This window comes from Pectinophora gossypiella, chromosome 16 (genome assembly GCF_024362695.1).
Source record: "Pectinophora gossypiella chromosome 16, ilPecGoss1.1, whole genome shotgun sequence".
In the NCBI taxonomy this organism is placed as follows: Eukaryota; Metazoa; Arthropoda; class Insecta; order Lepidoptera; family Gelechiidae; genus Pectinophora; species Pectinophora gossypiella.
This window is the reverse complement of record NC_065419.1, coordinates 7951117-7977161: the sequence shown is the minus strand read 5'-3', so window position 1 is coordinate 7977161 and position 26045 is coordinate 7951117. Positions and strand designations below refer to the sequence as shown.

Sequence of the window (26045 nt, the reverse complement as noted above, 5' to 3'; positions counted from 1 at the left end):
TCAGGTACGAAGCAAATGGAATTCAATATTCTCTGCTTACCCCGGTGGGAAATAGGCGTGAATTTATGTATGTATGTATGTTAATTTTTATTAGTATTAATAATAAGCGTGGCATCGTTTACCTGCCGCTATATTTCAGGATGCCTAAAACTTTCGAGTCTCTGCAAGGTCAGAGTGAGTAGGCATATTTTAGGTAAAAGTGCTCTTTCCCAGAACGCATCGTCACTGTCCGCCTAGCCTAACTATAGGTACGGGTATGTTCTATAAAAATAAAATACTCAACTTTTCCAGTAAAAAATATCGTACCTAAATAAAGCGCAGGATATTAGTTTCCATTACACGAACCACTGCGCAAATATTGATGAGGCACTTTTCTCTTTATGGCATCATTATTTTTGATAAATTTCGCATTTTCGTATGAGTAGATATATCGTATAACGGCTGCACGGAACTAAGAATCAGCCTATGATAATTTAAATTTGAAAGAAGGGGCTTTATAACGAAAAGGGTCTTTAATTTATATTTTCTGTTGACGAAGGTCGGCCTAACTTCGGCTATATTGTATCACGACTAGGGGGGGGGGGGGGGGGGGGGTTAAAATGGCCACATCGAAGCAATTCATCTAAAAAAGCAATATTGCAATTTGACATTTGCACATATAAAACAAGGCAATGCAAACGCAATGCAAACAAATGTCAAATAGCAATATTGCTCTCTTAGGTGAACTGCGCCGAAGTGGCCATTTTAACCCCCCTGATCTTATCAAGCGAACACTCGAGAAAATTTTCATCCTGGACTGAAGGGCTATTTGTTTTCATTATTTTCTCTCATGAAGACACTCCGCTTTCCCTATAGCGGCGAGAATTAGCAAATTATTTATCCTAGTCGTCGAGATGAATTAAATGGAAATTACTATTTCCTATGTTGAGTTTGATTAATATTAATTATGTACGGACAAGAATTTAAATTAATTACTGTTCATTCAGGATTGTTGTTGTGAGCCGTGGTAGCCCAGTTGGTAGAACGATTGCCTCTCACTTTGAGGTCGCAGGTTCGAATCCAGCATGGGCCTAAACCAATGATTGTTTCATCATGCTTGGATCATAAATGATTATAACGTGCTCAGCGGTAAAGGAAGACATCGTGAGGAAACACGCATTCCAGAAATGCATTTTCGGAGGTATGTGATTTAACCTGTAAAAGGCTGGTTTTCGCGCGGGTTGGAAGGTCAGACAGGTAGTCGCTTTTGTAAGCGGACCCTGTGAAAAACGGCATAATATAATGCTAGGGAGATGTATGTGTATTGTTCATTGAGCAGTAAAATAATAATGTTAATAATATAGAAAGTACTTAACTTCAAAAGCGATAAGTACAAGGTTGTATACGGAGAAATACCTTTTATCGCCGTTGTGCAGTGGATAGAGAGAGAGAGAGAGAGAGAGAGAGAGAGAGAGAGAGAGAGCTAAATAATAATATGTTTGTTTGCCAGACAACGCAAATGCACGGTTTTTCGCCTTTTATCTGCATACTTGAGCTACGATTACTGCGAGTAAGGAAATATGTAGGCAAATATTTATTTGCATTTGCGTAACAAACACACAACATAGTTGGCTCGACCATTATAGACAGCGATACGGCTGAGCGCCTATTGCGTTGGTCTAACAGAAAGCTCGGTGAGGTGTGGGTATTTACTTAGTTCATATTGCGATCGATGTACCTCTGACTACCCCAATCGCGATACAATCGTGAGCTTATGTTATGTTATAAATATTTATAGGCAATAAAGGGACATTCTGTATCATTTTATGTTAGCAAGGAACGTGCGATGGCCTATTTTATACTAAGCAGTAACAACTAATCGATAGACGGATGATTCGTGTCCAAGGCCGAGTTAGCTTTATAGTTCCTTGTTGCCATTCGCACCGCTGGGTGCTGAGCTATAAAACTGACATCTTTATATTCCTGCCTTCTTTCTATACCTTCACTGGGAAAGGTAGAAAAGGATAACCCAATTTTTATATAATATAAATAAACCCAAATACTTGAGTCATTTACTTCATTTAGATCATTATATACCTTTCTTCTTCTTCTAACAGCCTCCATGGTCTAGTGGTTAGAGCGTTAGGCTCACGATCTGGAGGTCCGGGTTCGATTCCCGATGGGGACATTGTCGAAATCACTTTGTGAGACTGTCCTTTGTTTGGTAAGGACTTTTCAGGCTTGAATCACCTGATTGTCCGAAAAAGTAAGATGATTCCGTGCTTCGGAGGGCACGTTAAGCCGTCGGTCCCGGCTATTAGCCGTAAAAACACCTTCACCAACCCGCAGTGGAGCAGCGTGGTGGAGTATGCTCCATACCCCCTCCGGTTGATTGAGGGGAGGCCTGTGCCCAGCAGTGGGACGTATATAGGCAGTTTATGTATACCTTTCTTCTAAAGACGAATCGAAATTCCATTGTATCGCGCCTGTATTCCCGAAGGGGTAGGCAGAGGTGCACAGTCTATACGCCCACTCCTCGTCAGCTATGTATAAGTCCCACGTAGTAGGGTGCGAGCCTATTGCCATTACCCGGACACAAATCCCGGAAACGAAATAAATTTAATATTTAATATATAATATTTATTCATCCGAAAAAATCTTGGAAAAACTGAAATAAAAAGGATATCCGGAACATATTGTTTGCGTAAACTATGTAGACGTAATATCTAGTTACTTTTTGGAAGATTAATTGAACAGGGCTTTCCAAAGGAGCTAGCGTAGGTACATTTACACGTGGTAATATATAAACCATGGGGGGGTTATAAAGGCTACATTGAAACAATTCATCTAAAAGCAATATCGCAATTCGACATTTGCGCATATAAAAAATAACTGCGCAATTTCAACAAATGTCAAATTGTAATATTGCGTTTTTAGATGAATTGTTTCGATGTGGCCTTTTTAATCCCCCATGGGGCATATCTCTGGATATATTTTCACATTAATGTAATACGGATCGCGCGTAATTGATATCTTTCGTTTATGGGTAAAAGGTGACATCTGCAATGTAACGGTTCGCTACAAATCGGTAAGTATTGTAGAGCAGAGTGCCAGGCTTGTTGTCTAAAATGTTGTATCGAGTGAGAGTCCTCAGCGCTCCCCATTTGCCCGGCCAATTAGTTAATGCCTTTTGCGGCAAAACTACAATACGTCACGTCAAAAAAAAACTAGAATAGCGTGTTGATGTCGGCACAGTAGATATGTACTTGGACTTGTATGCCCGGCAGTGGAAAGTATTAGGTCTCCAATAGATATTTAGTCTCCTTTCGAATTTCGTCGGACAAAAGCGAGAGCAACTCGCTACAATTTGCGAAAACTACTTATGCAATGAAAACGGCATTCAGTGATCCCGTTTTGGTAATTTGGATTCCTGAAGAAGCGTTCTAACAAATTGTTTACAAAGTAGCGAACTTTGAAGTCGACGCCAGGTACAAATTACCTAACTTGTCGACCTCAGTAAAGTTGTCGATAGACAAGAGGCCTGGCAGGCAACCTGAATAGCCTGATTTTGAGAATAGGAAATTGATTGTTACAGTAATCAGTTTAAATTTGAAGCCACAATGATGATGGCATTGTGTATACCATCGATGAAAGGGTGATAGGCAACATAATTAAATTTTGTATATTGGTTTACTGATGGCCTCCGTGGTCCAGCGGTTGAGCGTTCGGCTCACAACCCGGAGGTCCCGGGTTCGAATCCCGGTGGGGAAAAAATCACAAAAATCACTTTGTGACCCCTAGTTTGGTTAGGACATTACAGGCTGATCACCTGATTGTCCAAAAAGTAAGATGATCCGTGCTTCGGAAGGCACGATAAGCCGATGGTCCCGGTTACTACTTACTGATGTAAGTAAGTCGTTACATGGGCCGTGTCAGGGGCCTTTGGCGGCTCAATAATAAACCTGACACCAGGATTGATGAGGTTGACACTCCACCTCACAACCCGTACGATAGAAGAAGAAGACTGATGTTAATATTGGTTATACGCAAATAAATGAATTTAAATAAATAGGGGAGCGACGGCAAAGTTATATAGATGGCGCTGTAATCGTCGAAACCTCCCCGCCCCTACCCGCACCAACCGAACCTTTACCCGCTTTAGGCTAGTTTCCAACTAGTCAAATCAGTTACTTTTTAGTAAACGTCAAAACACGAAATTACTTTGGAATTTGTATTAAAAAGCAACCTGTGACGTCATAGAATAACGTGATAAAACTCATAAATAAGTTAAATAGAAAAAAGAAAATGTTTTTCGTTAGTTTTAATGTGTGTGTTTTATGTTTTAAATGTTTTTAGTTTTTGATTTGTCTTTATTTAGTGATCATAATTTATCTTAAAAGTAGTAGACGACCTAATTTTCTTTTAGTTTATTATTTAGTAAATATATCTATAAGGTACTATTTAGGCAGGTACACAAGAGACCTCTAACAAGTTTATCTATGAAAACGAATTACGTTGAATAGGTATATGAATCTGATTTCCATTGACTTTTCTACGATATATAGCAAATTACACCGATGGACACTTGTACTTTTACATTGATACGCATTACCAAGTTCATATTCAAATTTTATTTTGATTTTTTTTTTATTTTGTCCGTTCGTTTCTACGTTCTGACATTGGTCTCAGGTACCAGCGACTGAACGCCATCTGGCGGGAAATTGTCCCTTCTTAATGGGGAGGCCCTTTGAAAACAATGGTGAGGAAAACACCTCGCTACTCGTGTCCATTAACGTAATTACGGTGTGTAATTTAAGAAGGTTATAATCGTTAAAATAATGTCCAGCCAGCACGTAGAGAGACAGCCAAGTAGATGGACTGAGCGAGACAAGGCGAACGCAGATCTAGTCGCCGCGTAAGCACAGGAGGGCATTGTTTGCATGAAGTTATTGAATGTCTTCATCTTTCCGAGTCGATGGCAAACTTGACACCCAAATAGTAAAAGCTAAAACCCATTATCATCATCATCTCCCTAGCGTTATTTCGTTTTCACAGGGTCCGCTTATCTAACCTGAAGATTTGACAGGTCCGGTTTTTACATCGATTGAATTGACTCACCTTCCAACCCGCGAAGAGAAAGCCAGCCCAATACAGGTTAAGTAGGTCACCTCCGAAACGCATTTCTCGGAAATGTGGATACCTCACGATGTTTTCCTTTACCGCTGACCACGTGGTAATCATTTATGATTAAAACATGAATTCGAAAACAAATTTGAAAACCATTGGTTTGATGTAAAGCCAAATAAAAAAAAAGTAAAAAAAAACGCACATCTATATTCGTGCCATGCTCGTGGCGTGATTGTTTGTCGCGTCGCTAAAACATTAAAAGGACTGAGTTGCCATGCATGATAATTATTCTACTTCTGTCGTGTGGGTTGTGAGGTGGAATACCAACCCCATCAATCCTGGTGTCAGTGTTACTATTGAGCCGCCAAAAGCCCCTGACATGGCTCATGTAACGACTACTTACGTAAGTAGTAACCGGGACCAACGGCTTAACCTACCTTCCGAAGCACGGACCATCTTACTGTCGTACTATCAGATGATCAGCCTGTAATGTCCTAATCAAACTAGGGATCACAAAGTGATTTTTGGATTCGAACCCGGGGCCTCCGGATCGTGACACCAACGCTCAACCACTGGACCACAGATTCCGTTAGATAATTATTAATTAGTAAGTATCTAGGCTTGGCAATATAATTGTGTGTGTGTGTGTGTGTTGTAGCATAGTATTAATTATATTCGGTATCAATTTTATACTCTGTATCCTTTGAGTTAATCTATAATTAAACTTCAGGCATTAATTAATTATAATTATATTTATGTTATAATTATACATAATTAATGAATGAAGTATGACTCAGAGTTATGATTCTAATGTTAATTTCTGTATTGAACAAAGGAAACTGTTGTTGTTGATGTTACTGTTTACAATAATTCTCATGTTGCTATACGTATTAAGTGACAGTTATGGATTCCAAACCATATCGTGTAATCACCAGGTGTGTCATACAAACGAGCAGTCGGGACGCCTGGCCGAGTAGAGTAAATACAGTAATTGTACTTAATTCCGCAGCAGAAATACCCTGTAATGAAGTCCCACCCTCCCCTCACAGCCTTAATTACGACCACTCGCTAGAAGCAGTGACGTGCCTTTCCCGGGAATGCTCCGAAAGTGGAATATTCCTGTTGTAAATGCTCTTTAATAGTAAGGACACTAGCTACATTCTATTTTCAAATTGTTCTTTCTTGTACTCCGATCCTACATGTGTTCAAACATAATTTTTATTTGCTCGAAATATTTAGTTGCGCCCTTCGAGATGTACCTGATTTTAAATTATATAAAAAACTACACTCAGGCAGTTAGGGAGCTTCCTCACTCCTCACTTGACAGCCTCCGTGGTCTAGTGGTTAGAGCGTTAGGCTCACGATCTGGAGGTCCGATTCCCGATGGGGATCGGGAATCGAACCCACAATGTCCCCACATTGTCGAAATCACTTTGTGAGACTGTCCTTTGTTTGGTAAGGACTTTTCAGGCTTGAATCACCTGATTGTCCGAAAAAAGTAAGATGATTCCGTGCTTCGGAGGGCACGTTAAGCCGTTGGTCCCGGCTATTAGCCGTAAAAACACCTCCACCAACCCGCATTGGAGCAGCGTGGTGGAGTATGCTCCTTACCCCCTCCGGTTGATTGAGGGGAGGCCTGTGCCCAGCAGTGGGACGTATATAGGCTGTTTATGTATGTATGTTATGTAGGTCCGATTTCGATGATATTTTTTCTTAGTACTAGGCTATATTGACTCTACTAAAAGTAACATATTTAAATCAATGGCCTAAAGACTGGGTCATAAAGTTTTGTTTACATAACTTTTTTTACTTTTATTTTTTTTTTTCGCAGCATATAGCCGTACCGAGTGGAAATCCATAACCTGTGGTCGCGATCCTCAGCAGTGAGGGAACGACGAAGAAGAAGAAGACATAACTTTTGCGCCTTTTTACTTGCGTAACGGCACATCACTAGCCTGAAGGTAGCTGACAGGCAGATATACTACAAACATTATCCCTATTTATTACGTTTCCACTCTGTTCCTATTTAACAGAGGTTACCTTATAAAGCCTCGTCCTCACTAGACGACATTTGTCGAGCGACATAAATGTGTTAAACATGTGTTATTGTCGGCGGTCATCGGATGACGTCAGCTGTCTTTGCCCAACGCTCCAACTCGTTGATATATAATATATTATGTTACTATACTCTACAACTATAGATATGACAATGAGATGTCGAGCAAAGTCTGCCCACGTCGCCCGAAATCGGAGACACGTATATTATTTTGACACATGGAGACACATATCTGACACAATATGTCGCCTGACAAAATGTCGCTTAGTGGAGACGAGGCTTTAATAAGAGAGGCAAATTTTCATAATTAAATACTTTTAACGGAAAATAACTTTTACAATAAGTAGAGACTTCATAAAAGTCCCTATTTGAGTAATAATGTCTTAAAGTTCTTTTTCTACTTAAATGTTTCAAACATTTCCATCTGGCAGAATTGATCTTTTAAGACTTAAGAGCTTTCAGTATATTAAATAAAATTTCCGTCAAAATCAACCCAGACACATAACACAAATACCCTATACCTATAGGGTATTTGTGCTCAGCAGTGGGATATATAGGTATATATATCCCACTGCACACACACAGACGGTGTATAGAGCATACTTCACCACTGCTGCTGGTTGCACGCAGCGCGGGTTGCGGATGGTGGAGGCGTTTGAGCTAGGAACTCGGGACCAACAGCTTAGAGTCCCTTCCGCCGTTGCCGTTTCTACAGAATCATCTTACTTTTTCGCACAATCAGATAGTCCCCATCGGGAATCTAACCGGGACCAGATCGGGAACTGAATAATGTCATAAAACTATTACTTATTTAGTACACGCGACCGGATCACAAGGAATAGTTTGCGAAATTGCTTTAGGGATTTAGGAATCGCGAAAAAAGAGCATAGTTACATCGGAATGGCGGTCGAGGGCCTAAGCGTGGAGACATCAATGTATTCGAAACGAGCGATAATAGACGTCTATTTACGAAAAAAGTAACTTCGATCTCGAGGAGTACTACATTATGCAACACCACAGAACAAACAATGATTAATACTACGTAACGTGAACACACGAGTCATGTAAGTAATACATTTATAAACACACTTTCACATTAATCGGAATAAAATTCCACGTTTCCGTTAAGTTGAACTAAGTATTCAAAATCATAATAAAATTAAATGACAAAAAAGAAAGAAACAAACAATATCACCTTATCAGGAAGCTTGATTTTGATTGTATTTACAGATTATCTCGCGACAGTTAGCAATGTACAAGCCAAACTTTTACAGAATTTGTGCCCATTCATTAGAGGAAGTTCCGGCCGCGATATTAAATAATAAACAGTAGGTATTTCAACGCAGACCGTCCCAATTCGAGGGAAAGTGTTTGTTTTGGCTCCAGGAAAGTTGGCGCCCGACCTCGACGCAGAAATTTGTTTTCTACTAGGAAAGCAATTTAGATTTTATCTTCTATACAATTTGAATGTATCTTAAATTAGCCTGGCAAACACTCGCATAGAAATCGTGGGCGTACAAAATAGGCGTGTATAGGATATTTTAAAGGTCTTCCCTTTAATTTACGTAATCGCAGCAGTAACTGATTGGTACGGAAATAGACTTATAGGTATAATAATAATCACTGCTTTCAGGATACAATACAAATGACAAACCTTAACCTAAATATGCATATAAAGTAAATATAAGACTTATGTTGACGAAGTGCCATATTAGTGGTATATAAATCGATACCTATTGGACACAAAAACGTTTTTATATTTATTAATCGGGAGTAGAGAAAATGAACTTCATGGAATCAAAGATTTTTCAACGATATCGAAGGTAAAGTTCACTCGAGTGAAAAATGGATCTGTTGAAACGCTTGCGTGAGTTGAAACAGCTCGCAAAATGTGAGAGTTCCGTTAGCCGATAGCTTTTCTAATATTTCTGTCATCTATTTCATTGTCACATGCGGAAAACTTTTATAGCATTTTCCGTTACGTAACACGAGTGTTTACTGATATTATCCTTATCTTCTTCTATCGTGTGGGTTGTGGAGGTGGAATGTCAGGGTTATTATTGAGCCCCCAAAGGCCCCATTATATAAACAGCCTATATACGTCCCACTGCTGGGCACAGGCCCCCTCAATAAACCGGAGGGGGTATGGAGCATACTCCACCACGCTGCTCCAATGCGGGTTGGTGGAGGTATTTTTACGGCTAATAGCCGGGACCAACGGCTTAACGTGCCCTCCGAACCACGGAATCATCTTACTTTTTCGGACAATCAGGTGATTCAAGCCTGAAAAGTCCTTACCAAACAAAGGACAGTCTCACAAAGTGATTTCGACAATGAAAGACCCCATTTGAGTTGATAATTTATCTTAAGTGCAGTTTTCAGTAACATAGTTGGCTCGACCATTATTGACGGCGATGCGGCTTACCACCTATCACGTGGGTCTACCAGAAAGCTCGGTGAGGTATGGGTACTTAGTTCATCTTGTGATGGCTAAACCTCTGACTAGGTACCCCATTAGGATATAGTCGTGAGCTTCTGTACGTTTATATGGCTGCACTTCATGGCCCATGTAACGACTACTTACATCAGTAAGTAGTAACCGGGATCAACGGTTTAACGTGCCTTCCGAAGCACGGATCATCTTACTTTCGGAGAACCAGGTGATCAGCCTGTAATGTCCTAACCAAAGTAGGGATCACAAAGTATTTTTGTGGTATGTCCCCACCGGGATGCGAACCCTGGACCTCCGAATCGTGAGCCCAACGCTCAACCACTGGACCACGGAAGTCGTATCCTTATAAAAAATATGAATATTACAAATTCCCAGAACACATAAGGTTTATATTTTATGGATGATATTTATGACGGGATAAATGACAAGGGAAAATGGAAGGGGAAATATCAACACCAGTATGATATTCGCCATATAACACACGTTGTAAAGCTATGAGTTTTACTTTTAATTTAACAACAGCATAACATAAACTCACGACTATATTACCAATTGGGGGAGGCAGAGGCACATCTGTCGCATGATGAACTAAGTACCCACACTTCACCGAGCTTTTTGGTAGACCAACCTGATAGATGATGTGGTGAGCCGTTTCGCCGCCTATAATAGTGGACAGCCAACTTTGTGTTTCTTTTTATATACTAAAGATTAACATAACACGAGAGGGTGAGTTAAACGTTGTACCAGGTGAGAGCCTTCAGCGCTCCCCATTTGTCCGGCCAAGTAGTTAGTTAGTAGTTTGCCATCTGCGGCAAATCTACAATAAGTCACGTCAAAACAAAAACGAGAGGGTGAGCTGTATTTAATACTAAAGTTAGTTATTTTTTCATACAATTTTTCCTAATGGAGCTGTGTTTTGTTTTAAAGAGTGCAAACAAAAAGGTGCTGGAACAAAAACAAGTGCTTGCAGTTGACACGGACCTAAGATGACCCGGTTACTGAACTAACGAGCTATTTCGCCTGGTTACTCCGCAGACTAATATCACAGACTGAAATGCAGCCATATACAGAAGCTCACGACTATATCCCAATGGGGTAGTCAGAGGTACATCCATAGCCAGATGAACTAAGTACCCACACCTCACCGAGCTTTCTGGCAGACCCACGTGATAGGTGGTAAGCCGTATCGCCGCCAATAATGGTCGAGCCAACTTTGTTACTGAAAACTGCACTTAAGATAAATTAATCCTTTCACGGACAGAGACCATGGGTCATCGATGGTTTATAATAGGTAGTATGAGAGTATGACAACTTAGAATCGAAACGACATTAGACGTTCTGTCCTTGAAAGTGTTAATAACTCATTGGTGCAAGTCCCGTACCGGGGTTCGGACCGGCGTTCCCCGTTTCAGAAGCAAGACAGTGTACCACAGAACCACAGTTATTCTATAAAATTTTAAATACTTGGCAAAAAGGTCGATCCTTGCACCACACCCCGGACATTTCATATAAACAACCTCGTTTTACACAGACACCACACATTGACGTTATCGTACACACGCATCTGTGTGTGTGACGTCTGACGCCATACGATTTAAGTCTAAACTATGTTCGATGGGGATGAGATAAACCTAGCTCAGACGCTGGTGGGGAGCGGAGAGTTGCCGTTCTTTACGTAGTATTTATTATTCCTTATTCTATATGCTTGCACTGCGAACGCCTTTACTTAACAACTTAACAACGATTACGTTGTCTAACACTGCAAATGATGTGTGCACCTATAATTGGCTTATGTAACAGTCTAATTCCTGATGTAACATTTATTTTATTTAATGTTTTATTATACAGGCTGTTGGTGTACCTTTTTTTATAAATAAATAAAAACTTAGCTCTAGCTTTCTAGGAGTGCCATCTTCTATCGTTATCGACTTCACACATTGATTATTACTCTTTTTATTTATAACTTCGTTTTTAACAGACTTCAATAAAGAAGGAAGTTATTTATCCCCGTTGGGGATATAGAGCTATTTACGCATAAATCTTTAAAACTACGCAACGGATTTTAATGCGGTTTTTTTATTAGATAGAGTGATTGAAGAGGAAGGTTTATATGTATAATAACATCCATTAAATAGTGGAAAAATACTGTTATTTTAAGGTTTTTAATGTGATATCGTAAATAATTTCATTTTTTCCCCAGTATAATATACTGCATCCGCTAATACCTATTATTACATACATAACCGTCTACGCTTGTATTTGTGTAATATTATATGTACCAGCTTACTATACATACTTTTTAAGGAGTTGCGTATCGTATACTATCAAGGATATTTCCTTAAAGCTTTCAAGATAATTAGTAAGGATTGTCTTTTATGTAAACTCGACACTTTCAATTTATTTACGTAATTTGGGACTCGAAAAACAAACACTATAATGGAGTTAGGTACTATTAACGATCCACAATCTACACCCCATACTACGACGTAGAAATTGACTAAGTAATAACTTTCACCTACGTATGAAAATTAAGTACTGCACTTTAATTTACTCACATTAGAGTTAGAAAAAAAGAAAGAAATATTTTTTTTTATAAAGGTAATAGTTATTTTTACGATACAGGCTTTGCCTAGTGTAAGAAACATAGCTAAAATTGAATGCTGATTATGTAAAAAACTTGTACTATTTTTCTGAATAAAATATTTTTATTAATATAATAATATTATTATTATTAGAGGACACCGCAGCAATAATAGGTACAATAACGACAAAATATATGTAAAAAGAAAGAAAGAAAGTAACATTTATTACTCTTTTCATTATTTATTATTTTTTAATTTATATACTTATATAATAGTAAAACTTACACAATGAAATAAACTAAAAAGGTTGTTGTTGAGTTTGCAAGTCCTTTTGCCCACATATAGTAGGTATGTTCACTTTCTATGCTTTACCAAATAGTGATAGGTACTATCTACTAGCTTTGTGGCATAATTCAATAACGGACTGTACGATACAATAGCTCATAACAGAAATTGTTGAGTCCGGTCCCCGCAAGGACACAAAGTGATGTAGTGATATTTGCAAAGGTACGGATTATTTATTTTTACGTACATACACGTGCTAGCGAGGAACGAGTGTATACAGGTTGTTAGTGACATCGTAACGAAAACTTTGATAGGTGATTCAGACTATTATTCTGAATTGATATCAAGCGGAATTTTTCGTCGTAAAAGTATGGAACTGTAACATTAAAATTTTCATTAATTTTCCGAGAAGAAATTCCACTTGTTATCAACTCAGAATCACTAACACCCTTATGTACTTGTATGGCTACCAGTACGTAATTGTGCAGGGTGTAAGTGACATCGTAACGAATACTGAGGGGGATAATACAGGTCATGATTCTGTTATAATATCAAGTGTAATTTTCCACCGTAAAAGTAAAGAATTAAAAATAATTTAAAATACACAAAAAAACGTGAATTATGCGACGGAAAATCCCACTTGATATTAACTCAGAATCATCCCCTTCAGCATTCGGTACGACGTCACTAACACCCTGTATACTGTACACCTCTGCCTACCCCCTCGGGGACATAGGCGTGATATGTTACATGCATTATATTATGTTACAGTTACAATTGGCTCGACCATCACAGACGGCGATACGGCTCACACCTATCACGTTGGTATAACAGAAAGTTTGGGTGAGCTGTTGGTACTTAGTTCATCTTGCGATGGATATAGGTACCTCTGACTGCCCCAATTGAGATATAATCGTGGGCTTATGTTGTTATGTTGAAACTTTTGTCGTTCATTCGCTTTGTATACTTCCAACAAAACAGAGTTTATCTTACATTGTGCAAAGCACGACCTTTAATTACCTACGAGGTAATTAACATAAAATTTCAGTATGGCAACATCTGGTTGGCTAATTACCCTAATGGTAATTCGCGGAATCTGTTACCGAACCGACTGGATCAACTTATGAAGTGTTATTACTACACGTAATGTAATACAAATGTTCCGAAGGGAATCATTGGTATTATACTAGCGTAAACCTAGATTAAACGTTCATGTAAACGACGCCTCGCGCCTTCGATTTAAAATCAAGTATTAGATTAGGCATAATACTAAAGTAATCAAGAAAATAAAATGTGTAAGTACATTACGAGCAAATGCTTCACAATTTATTTTTTGTTTTCTAACCAAGAGTTTACCGCTCTACCAATTTCAATAAAATGTTCAGCAAATAAGTTATAAACTAAGTCTTTTACCCAACACTTATGATTTGGAATAAAATTGAAACCATTTGACCCTAGAATAAGAAGAAGAATAAAGTTAATAAATACATATGAATAATATAAGCGAAAGACTGGGAGCAACACTTTGATCTAACTTCGTTTTCTTTATTAAAGAACTTTACAGTACGTACTTATAACTTTAGATTTGAAACGTTTCAAACCTTGTAGAGCGTCTTTTATAAATCAATTTATTTGGAAACATACAGAAAGTAGGGCGTACCGAGAACTGATTCGTTTAATTTTTCCATCCAGCAACGGACCTATATGAAAGGCTAACGAGGTTCTTTAAGTTCTTTTCAGCTTGAAGCCGGCTTAACCGCACTGTCTATTCAAGGCGCCCAACCCTAAATAATCACCACAAACAATGACTCAGAATATTCAAACGAGTAAATTCACAGTTATTCACAAACGCATGAAAGAAAAACTTGTTCAAAAGAAAAGGGGATTTTGTGTTCTAACACAAAACCTTTTCAAAGTACTCTAGTACTTTGACCCATAACTTGTTGTGGCTTTGATTACAAAAAGGTCCTTATGTTTTAGACCTCCCAAGCTGAATTCATTCTTTAATATATTCGTAGTTTAATGTATTCGTGTTTTATACGTATTCGACATCTCAAATAGGCATGAGTGGCACGTGTATAGACTTATATAATTGTTGTAAGAGACATTCACTTACTCTAAAACTGGGATCTGAGAAAAATAAGTGAACCAGCAAAGAAAAAACGCAACACAAAGGACTTCAAACAGTTACTTTGTCATTGTCTGGAAGCTTTTTGTCTCTGACATTTCATTACCTAACATCAAGATCACAGTTGATATCAAATTATTAATATTACTGTATTTGACATTGTCGATGTATCTAACAGTAACAGCGTTAGTAATTAAAAACCTTTGTAGTCAAATTACCATTTGAAATTCTATCAAAAAACGTAATGGTAGACTTACTTGAAATGTTTGTATTCGTGGAACTGCGCGACGTACATTTATTAAACGGAAAGCAGAACATTTTCAGGGATTTTATATCATTATATAATTCCGGGAAAATGTTAAATATTGGCCGACGGATAGAGACAAACCACTTGGGACAATGTATGTGCTGCGCGCCGCTATACTAACTACTCCAAACTAATGATATCGAAAACCAATCAATTTGTCATTAGAATTCACAGTGGAGCTCTGATGTGTGGAGGCACTACACGTCATCGATAGCATTGTCTCCTCAGTGTGCCAAACTAGGATACTACGTCGATGTCGCACGCTATGAGCGCTAATGGCATAACTTTGACAACATTCCGTGCACCAGGTAGAACAATGTAGAACTTCCGAGCTCAGCACATAAACGATTCAGGTATTATCTACCCTAGTCAAACATTGAGTGATCAAACAACGAGGAGGAATGTTTAAAGACAGCTACCTCATGAAATTCTGTTGTTTTTTGATACGATTACATTTTCAGTTTTGCGATTTAAATTGCCAATAATTTTATTTTATCCAATCCACCGTGTTTATCTACGTAATACAAGTCGTATCATTATTACTGCAAATTACGTTATGAGGTTCTAAATGAGGCTATCTTGGTCGGAAGCTTGTACCAAGGGTAAAAGTTTGCAGTTTCGATGTAGGCACTCCAAGTGCGAATATTGAAGTTTAATTAATTTGAAGATTTCAAGATCCCGATCAAAGAGTAAACTTTAGCTGGAGATATGAGAATAATAATGCCATAATTGGATTTTGAATATTTTATCGGGATCGTGTCTACGAGGTCGTCAATCGCCTGACTGGAACAATCGCAGAACAATAATAGCTTGGTGTTGCCGAGAGCGACGCGACAAAACAATCAACACATGACAAGAAAACAGAATATTTTCAGAAGGTTATATAATTGAATATTATCTGTGACGACAAAAATGAGTTTTATACGTGCCCAGTTATAATTGCGCTCTAAAATAAAGAGTTACGGTTTCTAAGCTAATGAAAACTACAACTAAATTAAGTATACTTTGATAAGGAGGTATTATCAGATACACCTGATGTAACCAGCGTTTGATAAGGGGATTTGGTCTGAAAACATGAAAAGCAAAGAACGTCGAAAGAACAACATTCAACTACTGTGCAATATATGGAAAGTTTTGTTTATAATAATTAATATGGAGAAGAGTAAATTATATATAATTACCCAGTATACGGCACGCATTCACAAGAAATTTAGCTTTTCTTTCAACTGGAATTACGCACTAGAATCCCCATGAATAACGGTTCATCATCATCAATTTAAGAGCCACGCTCTTTGCGGTGTAGCATTCTCCATTCTTGTCTATCAATGGCCAATTCTTTGAGTTCTTTATAAAACACGACGATCGCCGTCTTTTAATTTGTTCCCTTCATCTTCCTCCCTTTCCTTCTCCCTTTCCTTCTATCTTCCCTTCTATGATGTTTTTAATAAATTTATTGAATTATAAACACACTTAATAAGCCACGACGAATTCATTTAAGTGTCCAATATTCTTGCCTCTTCTGCCCTCAATAACTCTCAATATTTGTCTTACTCTTACTACCACTCCTCCATTTTCCGTCTAACTTGTCCTTCCGGCGTCCTCCAACACCACGTTTCAACGGTTGCAATATCTAAAAAAATAATTCTTTACGAACTAGGGCGAATAAAGTGCACTCATCTGCTTACTCACTGTAAGTGTTACGTATAAGTATCCTCGGTATCCGATTCGCAAAATTTAGAACATTTCAAGTAAGTATAAAATGCTGAAATCAAGTACACACCACAGTTAGAAATACCTACCTATTTACTAATTTTAATTTCGCTATTTTGTTATTGTTTTGATTTTTATATCGTTTATATATTATTTAGTAAAAAAGTTTCCCTGATTTGCTTTTTAAAGTTAAATTTTAACATAGGTCGTAGGTATGAGAACTAATTTTAGAGTGAATTTCTTGTTTAGAAGGTAAGTAATATTTTTTTGTAAACGTGTCGCTACAATTATACGTGTCGATACAACATAACATAAACAACCTACGTATATTATGTCCCACTGTTGTGCCTTCTCTCAATCAACAGGAGGGGGGTATGGAGGATACTCCACCGCACTACTTAACTTTTCTCATATTACTAATACATCTTATATTTTAATAGCTTGTATGTACTGGATGCACTATAATAAATAAGTAAATAGTTTAGCAGTAACCTGTGGTGTCAGAGTCGGGCGGGCGATGCCTCTGTCTACCGTTCCACCAGCACCCACAACACGGCATGGTCGTCCTTCACACACCACCACACATCACCTACTTCAAAACATTGTATCCACCCGCTTCCATTGTCAATTTTTTAATCATTAAAACCTCCTCCAATTATCCAGCAGACACAAAAATGCTACTCTCACAAAAAGTTATTTAACAAATTTGATTCCCCGCAGTAATGCGCATAGAAACTTTTGATTTCCCTAACGAGCAAACATTTCGGTTTGTTGTTGTACAGGAGGGGGCAGGGAAAGACATAGATTAATAGAGGAAAGGGACAAAATGAATACTTAATAAGTCTGTAATGTTGATTCACTTTACGCTAAGGATGCAAAAGTGAGCGTCGGCATGTTGCGAGGCGAGGCGCGGAGACGACCGCCGCCCGCCGCGGTCCGCGCTCTACTGCTCTGAAAGATGAGGGTTTTCCATTTTCAGTGTCCTCCACTCCTACTACTAGCATTTCCCATCCATTTCTCGAAGCGAAAACGCGCCGTTTTCTCATCCATTATTATTCTACAAAGAAATCCACGGCACCAAACTGCTACGCTTGGTCGTCTCGAGTTTTATTTTTCTTATTTATGGCACATACCTATTTACAAATACGGAATTTTATGTAAAATACGACGGTTCTTTTTAATATGTAATACCTACTTACATATGTAGATGAGAATATAGTATGAAACGGCAGTTTTATTTACTTTTGCGAATATATGGATAGAATTCTAGAGCACACAACTCACCGTCTCGAAGCTGAAATACTACGGCGAAATGACTGCTATGTCACATACTTCGTCACATACATAGCGGTCAAACACGCCTACGATGTTTGTACATCTGTATAACTTCTAAATTACTTATCAGCATTTATCAGATGAGGTGTCACTTCAGGTAATTACTCGATTTTCAGTTTGTGATAACATCAGACATCTGAACAGCTTTTATCACTAAACTTTAATTAAATATTTATGATCGCATGTGAATATAAATGCAGACCTGCTAAATAAAACCTCGAAACGAGCACATTCGACCATTGAAAAGGCTGAAATACAGCAACTTTTCATAGTAGAGGGCCAGATTCGGACAATGTTGCAGCGTTTGCAACGTTTCATTAGCGAATTTTATTGCGACCATCAATTATGGCCGCGATGCAACTTGGTTGCATTATGAAATGTAAGTTTATGCGACTTTTCAAGTACATATAACTTAGAAAGCTATCGAGTTAGTTGGTTGTAGGTATACTGAACTAAATGACGGCTAAATGTAATTATTTATTAACTAACTTATTATTATTAGTTAGGTACTACTACTACCATAATCACTGTAGTACTGTACTAGTATAGTATAGTACAGTACAGTAGTCTTCTTCTATCGTGTGGGTTGTGAGGTGGATTACCAACCCCGTCAACCCTGATGTCAGGGTTATTATTGAGCCGCCATAGGCCCCTGACATGACTCATGTACCAACAACTTTACATCAATAAGTAAGCAGTAAACGGAACTAACGGCTTAACGTGCCTTCCGAAGCAAGGATCAGTAGTAGTTACTACTACTATAATCACTGTAGTACTATAGATTCACGATAATCTGTGTGATGATTATGTACACTGTACTAAATATTAGTGGTAGCTTATTTTTTTTTAGGAATTGACCTTTGATAGACTGGAATAGATAATGCTACACCGACAAGAGCGTGGCTCTTAAATTAATGATGATGATTTTTTATCTATCAAAACTAATTACATTAGAACTTGACTAAAGCATTTTCCAACTGTAAAAAGAGAATGTAGATACGTTTAATTTATGTGCCTATATGCCTTTCAATATGCAAGCAGTGTGAGTAAGGAGTGGCCCAGAGAGTGCCAGTGCTTTGCAATTCATTAGCAGCTACGAGCTGGGATTTGAGCTTTCCATCCTCCCAATTAGCCTTCGCTTTGCTCACAGTACTCATTGCATCTCGATATCAAACACTAAAAAAGTTGAATAAATCATTTGAGGTTCGTAACTGCGTCTCTCTCTTCATGGGCAACTGGTTTAGACGAATGAATTTATGGAATTCGAGATTTTCATGTACTATATATCATCAGCCTTAGAGAGAGCTCGAAAATTCAAAATTCAAAAATATTTATTCATCGATATTGGCATAGTTAGCGCTTTTAGAAACTTCAAAAATTTAATTAAGTACATATTATGTAACTAGCTGTAAAACTACTACCACATCGGAAGCTGTATCGCTGAGGGAAAGACGTGGCCAGAGAACCTCCCAGCACAGGGCCCTACTCCTATTGTTTCATGTTTTCCTTTATTTTTTTAAGTCCAGTTTGTATTACATATAAACTTAAATACAATGATATTCCAATTACAGACGGTGGAAGGAAAGTGAAAAAAAAAGAGTTTATGTGTCTACGCTTTACAGTTTATGATATATATGTCACCGTAAAATTGTAAATAACGTTAGATTATAATCTATCGATTTGAATCTCGCGAGATTATGAACTGTCGAATAATTATGAATCGTATCATATTGCTTACAATTTAACGTATTATTTTTCGGTAGATTATAATTTATCGAAGTGAAACCGTCAAATTGTGATACGAAACGCACCTCGCGTGCTATACCATAGAGTTACAAAACTATTAGAGTGAGCATAATGTTAATTTGGGATTCTCTTAAAATGCATAAATGTTTTTGTCATAATTTTAACTATCATAATCCTTTTTGCATAACGTTTTTTAGCATAATAGTTTTACTTTCCCATAATAACATCTAGGAATACTGGTTTGTTAAGTATAACTTATTTTTGGGATTAATAAATAGATATCCATAATTCTTTTTTAGAATAATAGTGTTTTGTCATAATTTTTACAAGGCATAACAGTAGGTTAGGGTGCGGCGGGGGTGGCCCAAGGGCCATACATATATGCCGCCAGCATGTTTATCTTACACACGAAAAGTATATTGAATGATACGTTTCAGATTTTTTAATTTTGATACAGTAAGAAAAATCTTACCATGTGATGTCAGAATTATTGATTACTTACTAAATAATTAATAAATACGTACTTGATTTCACAATCTTGAAGAGCATTTATTTTATTTGACTGACACCTGTGTTTTATTCCTAACTCTATGGACACAGAACGGTCTACTGTAAGGCCGACCAATCAGGGACAGCCGTCGGACAGTTGACAATTTGACAATTGTAAGATTGTGATTTAACAGTTTTACTTCGATAATCTGACGAATAATAATACGTTAAATTGTAAGCAGTATATTACGTTTCAAAATTTTTCGACAGTTCACAATCTCGCGAGATAGATTATAATCTAACGTTATTTACAATTTTACGGTGACATATACAAACTATAAAGACACTGTGTACCTCAGGACCCATATCAACCAGGCAATATAGCCAATATCAGGAGTGGAACGAGATAATCGTGCTGATTCCAGTATACACAATCTAATATTATTTTTAAGTTACACCTGTCATTTTCTTATCCGCCGAAATGAAAGGGACAGATAATCAACAGGCATAAAAAAACATACCTGCATTGGTCAAAAACCCGACAGAATTTAGTAGACCATGCGAGATACCTATTTGAACAGCTATCAATCATCCGTTACTTTCTTTTTCAGCGGATAAGAAAATGACAGGTGTAACTTAAAATAAAATTAGATGGTGTCTACAGGAATTACCACCATTATCTGATATTTATAAGGAATGTCATTAGTTTAAATATTTTTTCTATCATGATCAAATATTTATGAAGCAATAATATGAAAAGTATTTCATGGTAAATATATATGTATAAATAATTAAATGTAGAGTAGAATTTGTTTAAAGTTATTACTTATAAAATTATACTTTGATAACACAATGCTATCATCAAAAGAGTTATCATCAAAATATGCTGCTATAATAAATGAGTCAGCTGTTTAAAATTTAAACCTGATTCGCCAATAAGTAAGCAATGCATTCAACCGTTTTGTGTATAATCGTTACAGTATTACGATTTCGTTATGTAAATACTTGATGTTTATTTAACCTGTAATTTTACCCGTCGAGGTAACTGATAAACTGAGTTTAGTTGTTAAGAGCAGTATGTAGCTACGTATCAACATTATATTATACAATATTCCGTACATGAACAAGGAATGAAAGGGATCGATTTGAAAACTAAGAATATTCGACATTTTTTTCAGTATAAGGAAATTTTTTTCAGTATAAGTAATAATACTTAGTTTGTGGGTAATTTTTGTTTTCTGTTACAGAACTAACATAAATCGTGACATTAAATGTCTTTTAGAGGGTAATAAAAAGATAAACTTTATGTATATAAGCATTAACTATCGACGATACAGCAGCATTGACATAAGCTATGTACAGTAATTCTGTCTACAGGAATAAGTAAGAAATGACAATAAAAGTTGATTCAACATTCAACAGAATAAACAAACAAAGATAGACAAAGACATAATTATTGCTCAGACGGTTCCAGTTGAGCAAAATGTCTTAGTTTGCGAGACTTTGACATTTACAACATAATCTTGAAAATCTGAGAGCATATTCATTTACAAATACCTAGATTTTGAATACTTATTATTATTATTTATTTGAACAAAGTCATATACGATATTTACCTTAACCTTAGAATATATACAATATTATAATCATAATTAGTTAATATATTGCTTATCTTCGCCTCCCTGAAGCATCAGAACACCACTCCCTCTGGCTAGAAGTCTTTATTTACCCATTTGCTGGGTATGGCCTCTAACTATATTTGGATAGCTTACTAACAAGTTAACCACTAATTAATAAAGAGATGCAAACTGTAACTGGCCTAACTCTACTTAGTTCACCCAACAAATTGTGTATTTTCAAAATCTCAGCGTAAATATTTCCACGAAAGCCTGGCATTGGGCGGATTTCTCGAAACTGCACAATGCAGATTTCAGTTTTGGAGAGTAACCAAAACAGCAACACCGCGCCACATTTTGAAGCACACATATTTTAGCGAAAGTTTGTTTAAGATAAAATAAATCCGATTTGTATAAACAGAAAATTTTAAGCTACGTTCATTTGTTTTACGCGAAGAATAATTTTGTTGTTTGTTGATTGCAATTTAAGGAAAGTAAATACAAAGTTAGACAATTTTATGTAGAGGTTAGTTTATGGATGGGTTATCGTAAAGGTCGCAACGCTTGTCCGAACATAATATGAATGAAAATATACGCGATTGACGTGTCTAATCGAAATTTGCTAGGCCTTCTGTAATAATACCATTTTAAAGGGCAAATAAAACTCACCGCCCTTTACCAACTCGCAGAGTAATATGAACTAAAGCGGTTTACCCTAACGGCTGCAGTTTCCTCCGATTTATGGGAAGGAAAACAGCTCTTAGTAGTGGGATATGAGACAATAGGTTCTTTACATAATTGCAACACCTTCTGAAGACTTGTGTAATTGCAACCTTAGTTTAAGTACGATGGATTCGAAATACTATGTAAAAATAGTTCAATAGATTGACCGATAAAATTTTCCTATACTGTAGACATTTGTGTCAACATGCAATGCAATTGGTATGACTCCTGCGAATCAACTAGAAACTTCGTTGATACGCACTCCCTTTGAGGCGCGGGTTACATGCAATTACCAAATCACCAGAGCATTGACAATTGTAGTGAACATGTATTGATAACAGCTAAGAGCCGTGGCTGCCTAGAACGTTTGCCTCTCACTTTGAGGTCGCAGGTTCGAATCCAGCACACGCCTAAATCAAATTGTCGAATTTTTTATTTCGAATTCATGTTTGGATCGTAAATGATTATCACATGCTCAGTGGTGAAGGAAAACATCGTGAGTAAACCAACATTCCCGAGAAATGCATTATCGGAAGTATGTGACCTAATCTGTATTGGGCTGGTTTTTCCTTCGCGGGTTGTAAGGTCAGACAAGCAGTCGCTTCTGTAATAAACCGGATGTGTCAAATCTTCAGGTTAGGTTGCACTGTGAAAAACGGGATAATGCTAGGGAGATGATGATGATGTATTAATAACTGTTAATCTATAACGTGGTCTAGTGGTTAGAGCGTTAGGCTCACGATTTGGAGGTCCGGGTTCGATTCCCGATGGGGACATTGTCGAAATCACTTTGTGAGACTGTTCTTTGTTTGGTAAGGACTTTTCAGGCTTGAATCACCTGATTGTCCGAAAAAAGTAAGATGATTCCGTGCTTCGGAGGGCACGTTAAGCCGTTGGTCCCGGCTATTAGCCGTAAAAACACCTCCACCAACCCGCAGTGGAGCAGCGTGGTGGAGTATGCTCCATACCCCCTCCGGTTGATTGAGGGGAGGCCTGTGCCCAGCAGTGGGACGTATATAGGCAGTTTATGTAATCTACTGATAACTACTAACTGTAGGACTAATAATAGCTAGCTTCTTCTCGTACCCTACGATTCTCTTTATCCTCACATCGTCATCATAACAAAACTGATTATTTAACCAAAGCTATAACAAATGTGCTTGGCGTTATTTAAAACAAACAAAGTCGATATTCCAAAGCGCCCGAATTTCTTTCAGTAGGTATTCATAATAAATTATCTTTTTTCATGCGAGTTCTGAACAAAACATAAACACTTTGACGGATCGATTACATCTTAATACTTTTGCCGGCTCAGTAATAACCCTGACACCAGGGTTGGTGAGGTTGGTATTCCACCTCACAACCCACACGATAAGAAGAAGAAGTGGTTAGATATCGCTTACAGTGTAATTATCTGGAGCAGACCATTCGTTTTAGATAACAAGCAAAAAATAAAAAGTAATATTATCCTTTCGACGACCAACGGGAAAATTACGGAGGAAAGTCGGCTGGGCGAGGGTTGACGACAAAAACACAATTTATTGTTAATACTAAGTACTTACTTTCTATGTGAATAAAACACTTTCGATTTTACTTACTCCTTTTAACGTAATCTGTTACAAATATAACAAAGGAACAACTTCGTGCTGAGAATACTAAACATCGTTTTGGAGTTTTGACCGTAATATAATTCTGTGCTATTGGAACGTGTGGTGAATACAGGATACTTAATCGTTCCTAGGATGTACTACTAAAACTCTTACATTTTTGCCGTTTATTCTTCAGCTTTAGAGTTTTACACACACACACACACACACACACACACACACACACACACACACACACACACACGCACGCACACACACACACGCACACACGCTTCATTCACATAAGGTGACCATGTAAATCCCTTATTATATTATTACTTGGCAAAGGCGCAATTATCTTCTGATTATTTGTATCTCTGCCCGCCCCAAATAAGTTACAGGCATGACCTAATTATGTACACGTACCCACTTTAGAACCCTGTCGCACTGTCATATTTGACATTAAATGAGACTTACGGTTTAATTTGTCAAAAAAGTTAATGTGACATGGTTTCAAAGTGTATGTATGCATATTAGTACCTACCCGTGAACGTACACACACACATAAACTCACGCATATTTCCCACCGGAGTAATCATATACTATGAAATTACATTTGCTACGATCCTGACACACTTCTCTTGCTTCCTCCACATTCATCAATCGTTTCATACACGCCGTGCCGGTTCAAAGCAGTTCGTAGTGAACCTTTTCTAAGGATATCTCCAATTTGGTCAATGTACGTGTTTCTAGGTCTTCTTTCAAGGTTTACGTTTTCTTTTACTCACAATCAAAACAAACAATTGTTTAGCAGATGGCCTGACTCTTCTATGAGGGATCGTAGGGTATTTTTGGTTTACGACTACACTTTGTATGCATGGTGAGACTGTGATACCTATTAGCAGTTTCTAGTCTCTGATAAAGTAACGAGATTAACTCCGAAGCCTGTATTGATTATGTTAGAGCAGAAGCTTTCAATATTACTAAGTTTAATACGAGCACTCTCTAGACGTTAATTAATTAATTACGTACTCACCTGTCGCGGAGCCTGTGTTGAGCGTCGACTGATTATTAGCCTGCTGGTTCAGCTTTGTGGAGGACGATAGAGAGTTGGTGGTCTTCTCCGGGGCTTGCAGGGTCTTCGTAAACGGTGTGGGGGAACACGGCAGTGACAGAGGCGAGGACAGTCGCAAAGGAGACGTCGGCGTGCACAAATTCGACGGAAGGGATAATTTGGATTCGGATGTAACGAACGATTTGACGGAAATATCGGATTTTTCCGAAGACGGCTCAAGGACGGTTGGTAAGGATATTTTGAGAGTACCATTTTGTGTCGGCGTCGTCTCATCCTCCTTTTGTGGGTCGGCCATGTTGATCTGGAAAGAAAATATTGTTTTGTTATTATTGTTTTTAAATACATATTATTGTTGTTAACTTTAGTTTTACTTTTAGGTATTTATTTTTTTTGTTGCACCATCCCGCATCCAAGTTTGTAAATGTTTATTTCCTTGTGGTGGTCTGATTGTTTAAATGTAGTTCTGTGCAATAAAGTATATTTGATTTGATTTTATATAAAACAAAAATGGTGGATCGGGGCGCTGGTGCAGTTAATGGCGTACGTAAAAGAAAGTTGCATATCTCAACAGTATGTGGCCTGCCGTTATTTCTATACTCTACCCGCTCAAATTCCCTCGTGCGGATTGTGAGACCAATGACCGACGTCATCAACCCTGGGACTAAATAAAATCATCATAAAATTCTCCGAAAAACTTGTCAGTTCATTGAATGATAGTTTTATATCCTATCAAATGGTAAACGTAAGTAAAACACCGCGCCCGCAGAAACGTTATCATGTTTATTTCAATGAAAGGAGAGTTTTTAAATAATACCGAAACAAACTTATCTCTAGAGCACAGCAAACATG

At 37.6% G+C, this 26045-nt stretch overlaps 1 protein-coding gene across 2 annotated transcripts in view; it reads right to left on the bottom strand.

Moving 5' to 3' along the window:
* The window catches only part of LOC126373656 (cytochrome b5 reductase 4-like), a 107785-nt gene that overhangs the window by 57025 nt on the left and 24715 nt on the right, over positions 1-26045 (bottom strand). Inside the window, exon 2 of one of the 2 annotated variants that reach the window (XM_050019875.1) lies at positions 25158-25497. In XM_050019875.1, coding sequence (XP_049875832.1) covers positions 25158-25491 — 334 coding nt within the window. In that variant the 5' untranslated portion in view covers positions 25492-25497. Of the gene's footprint in view, positions 1-17118; positions 17562-25157; positions 25498-26045 lie in introns of those variants that run through there. The other variant, XM_050019877.1, reaches the window with a different exon arrangement.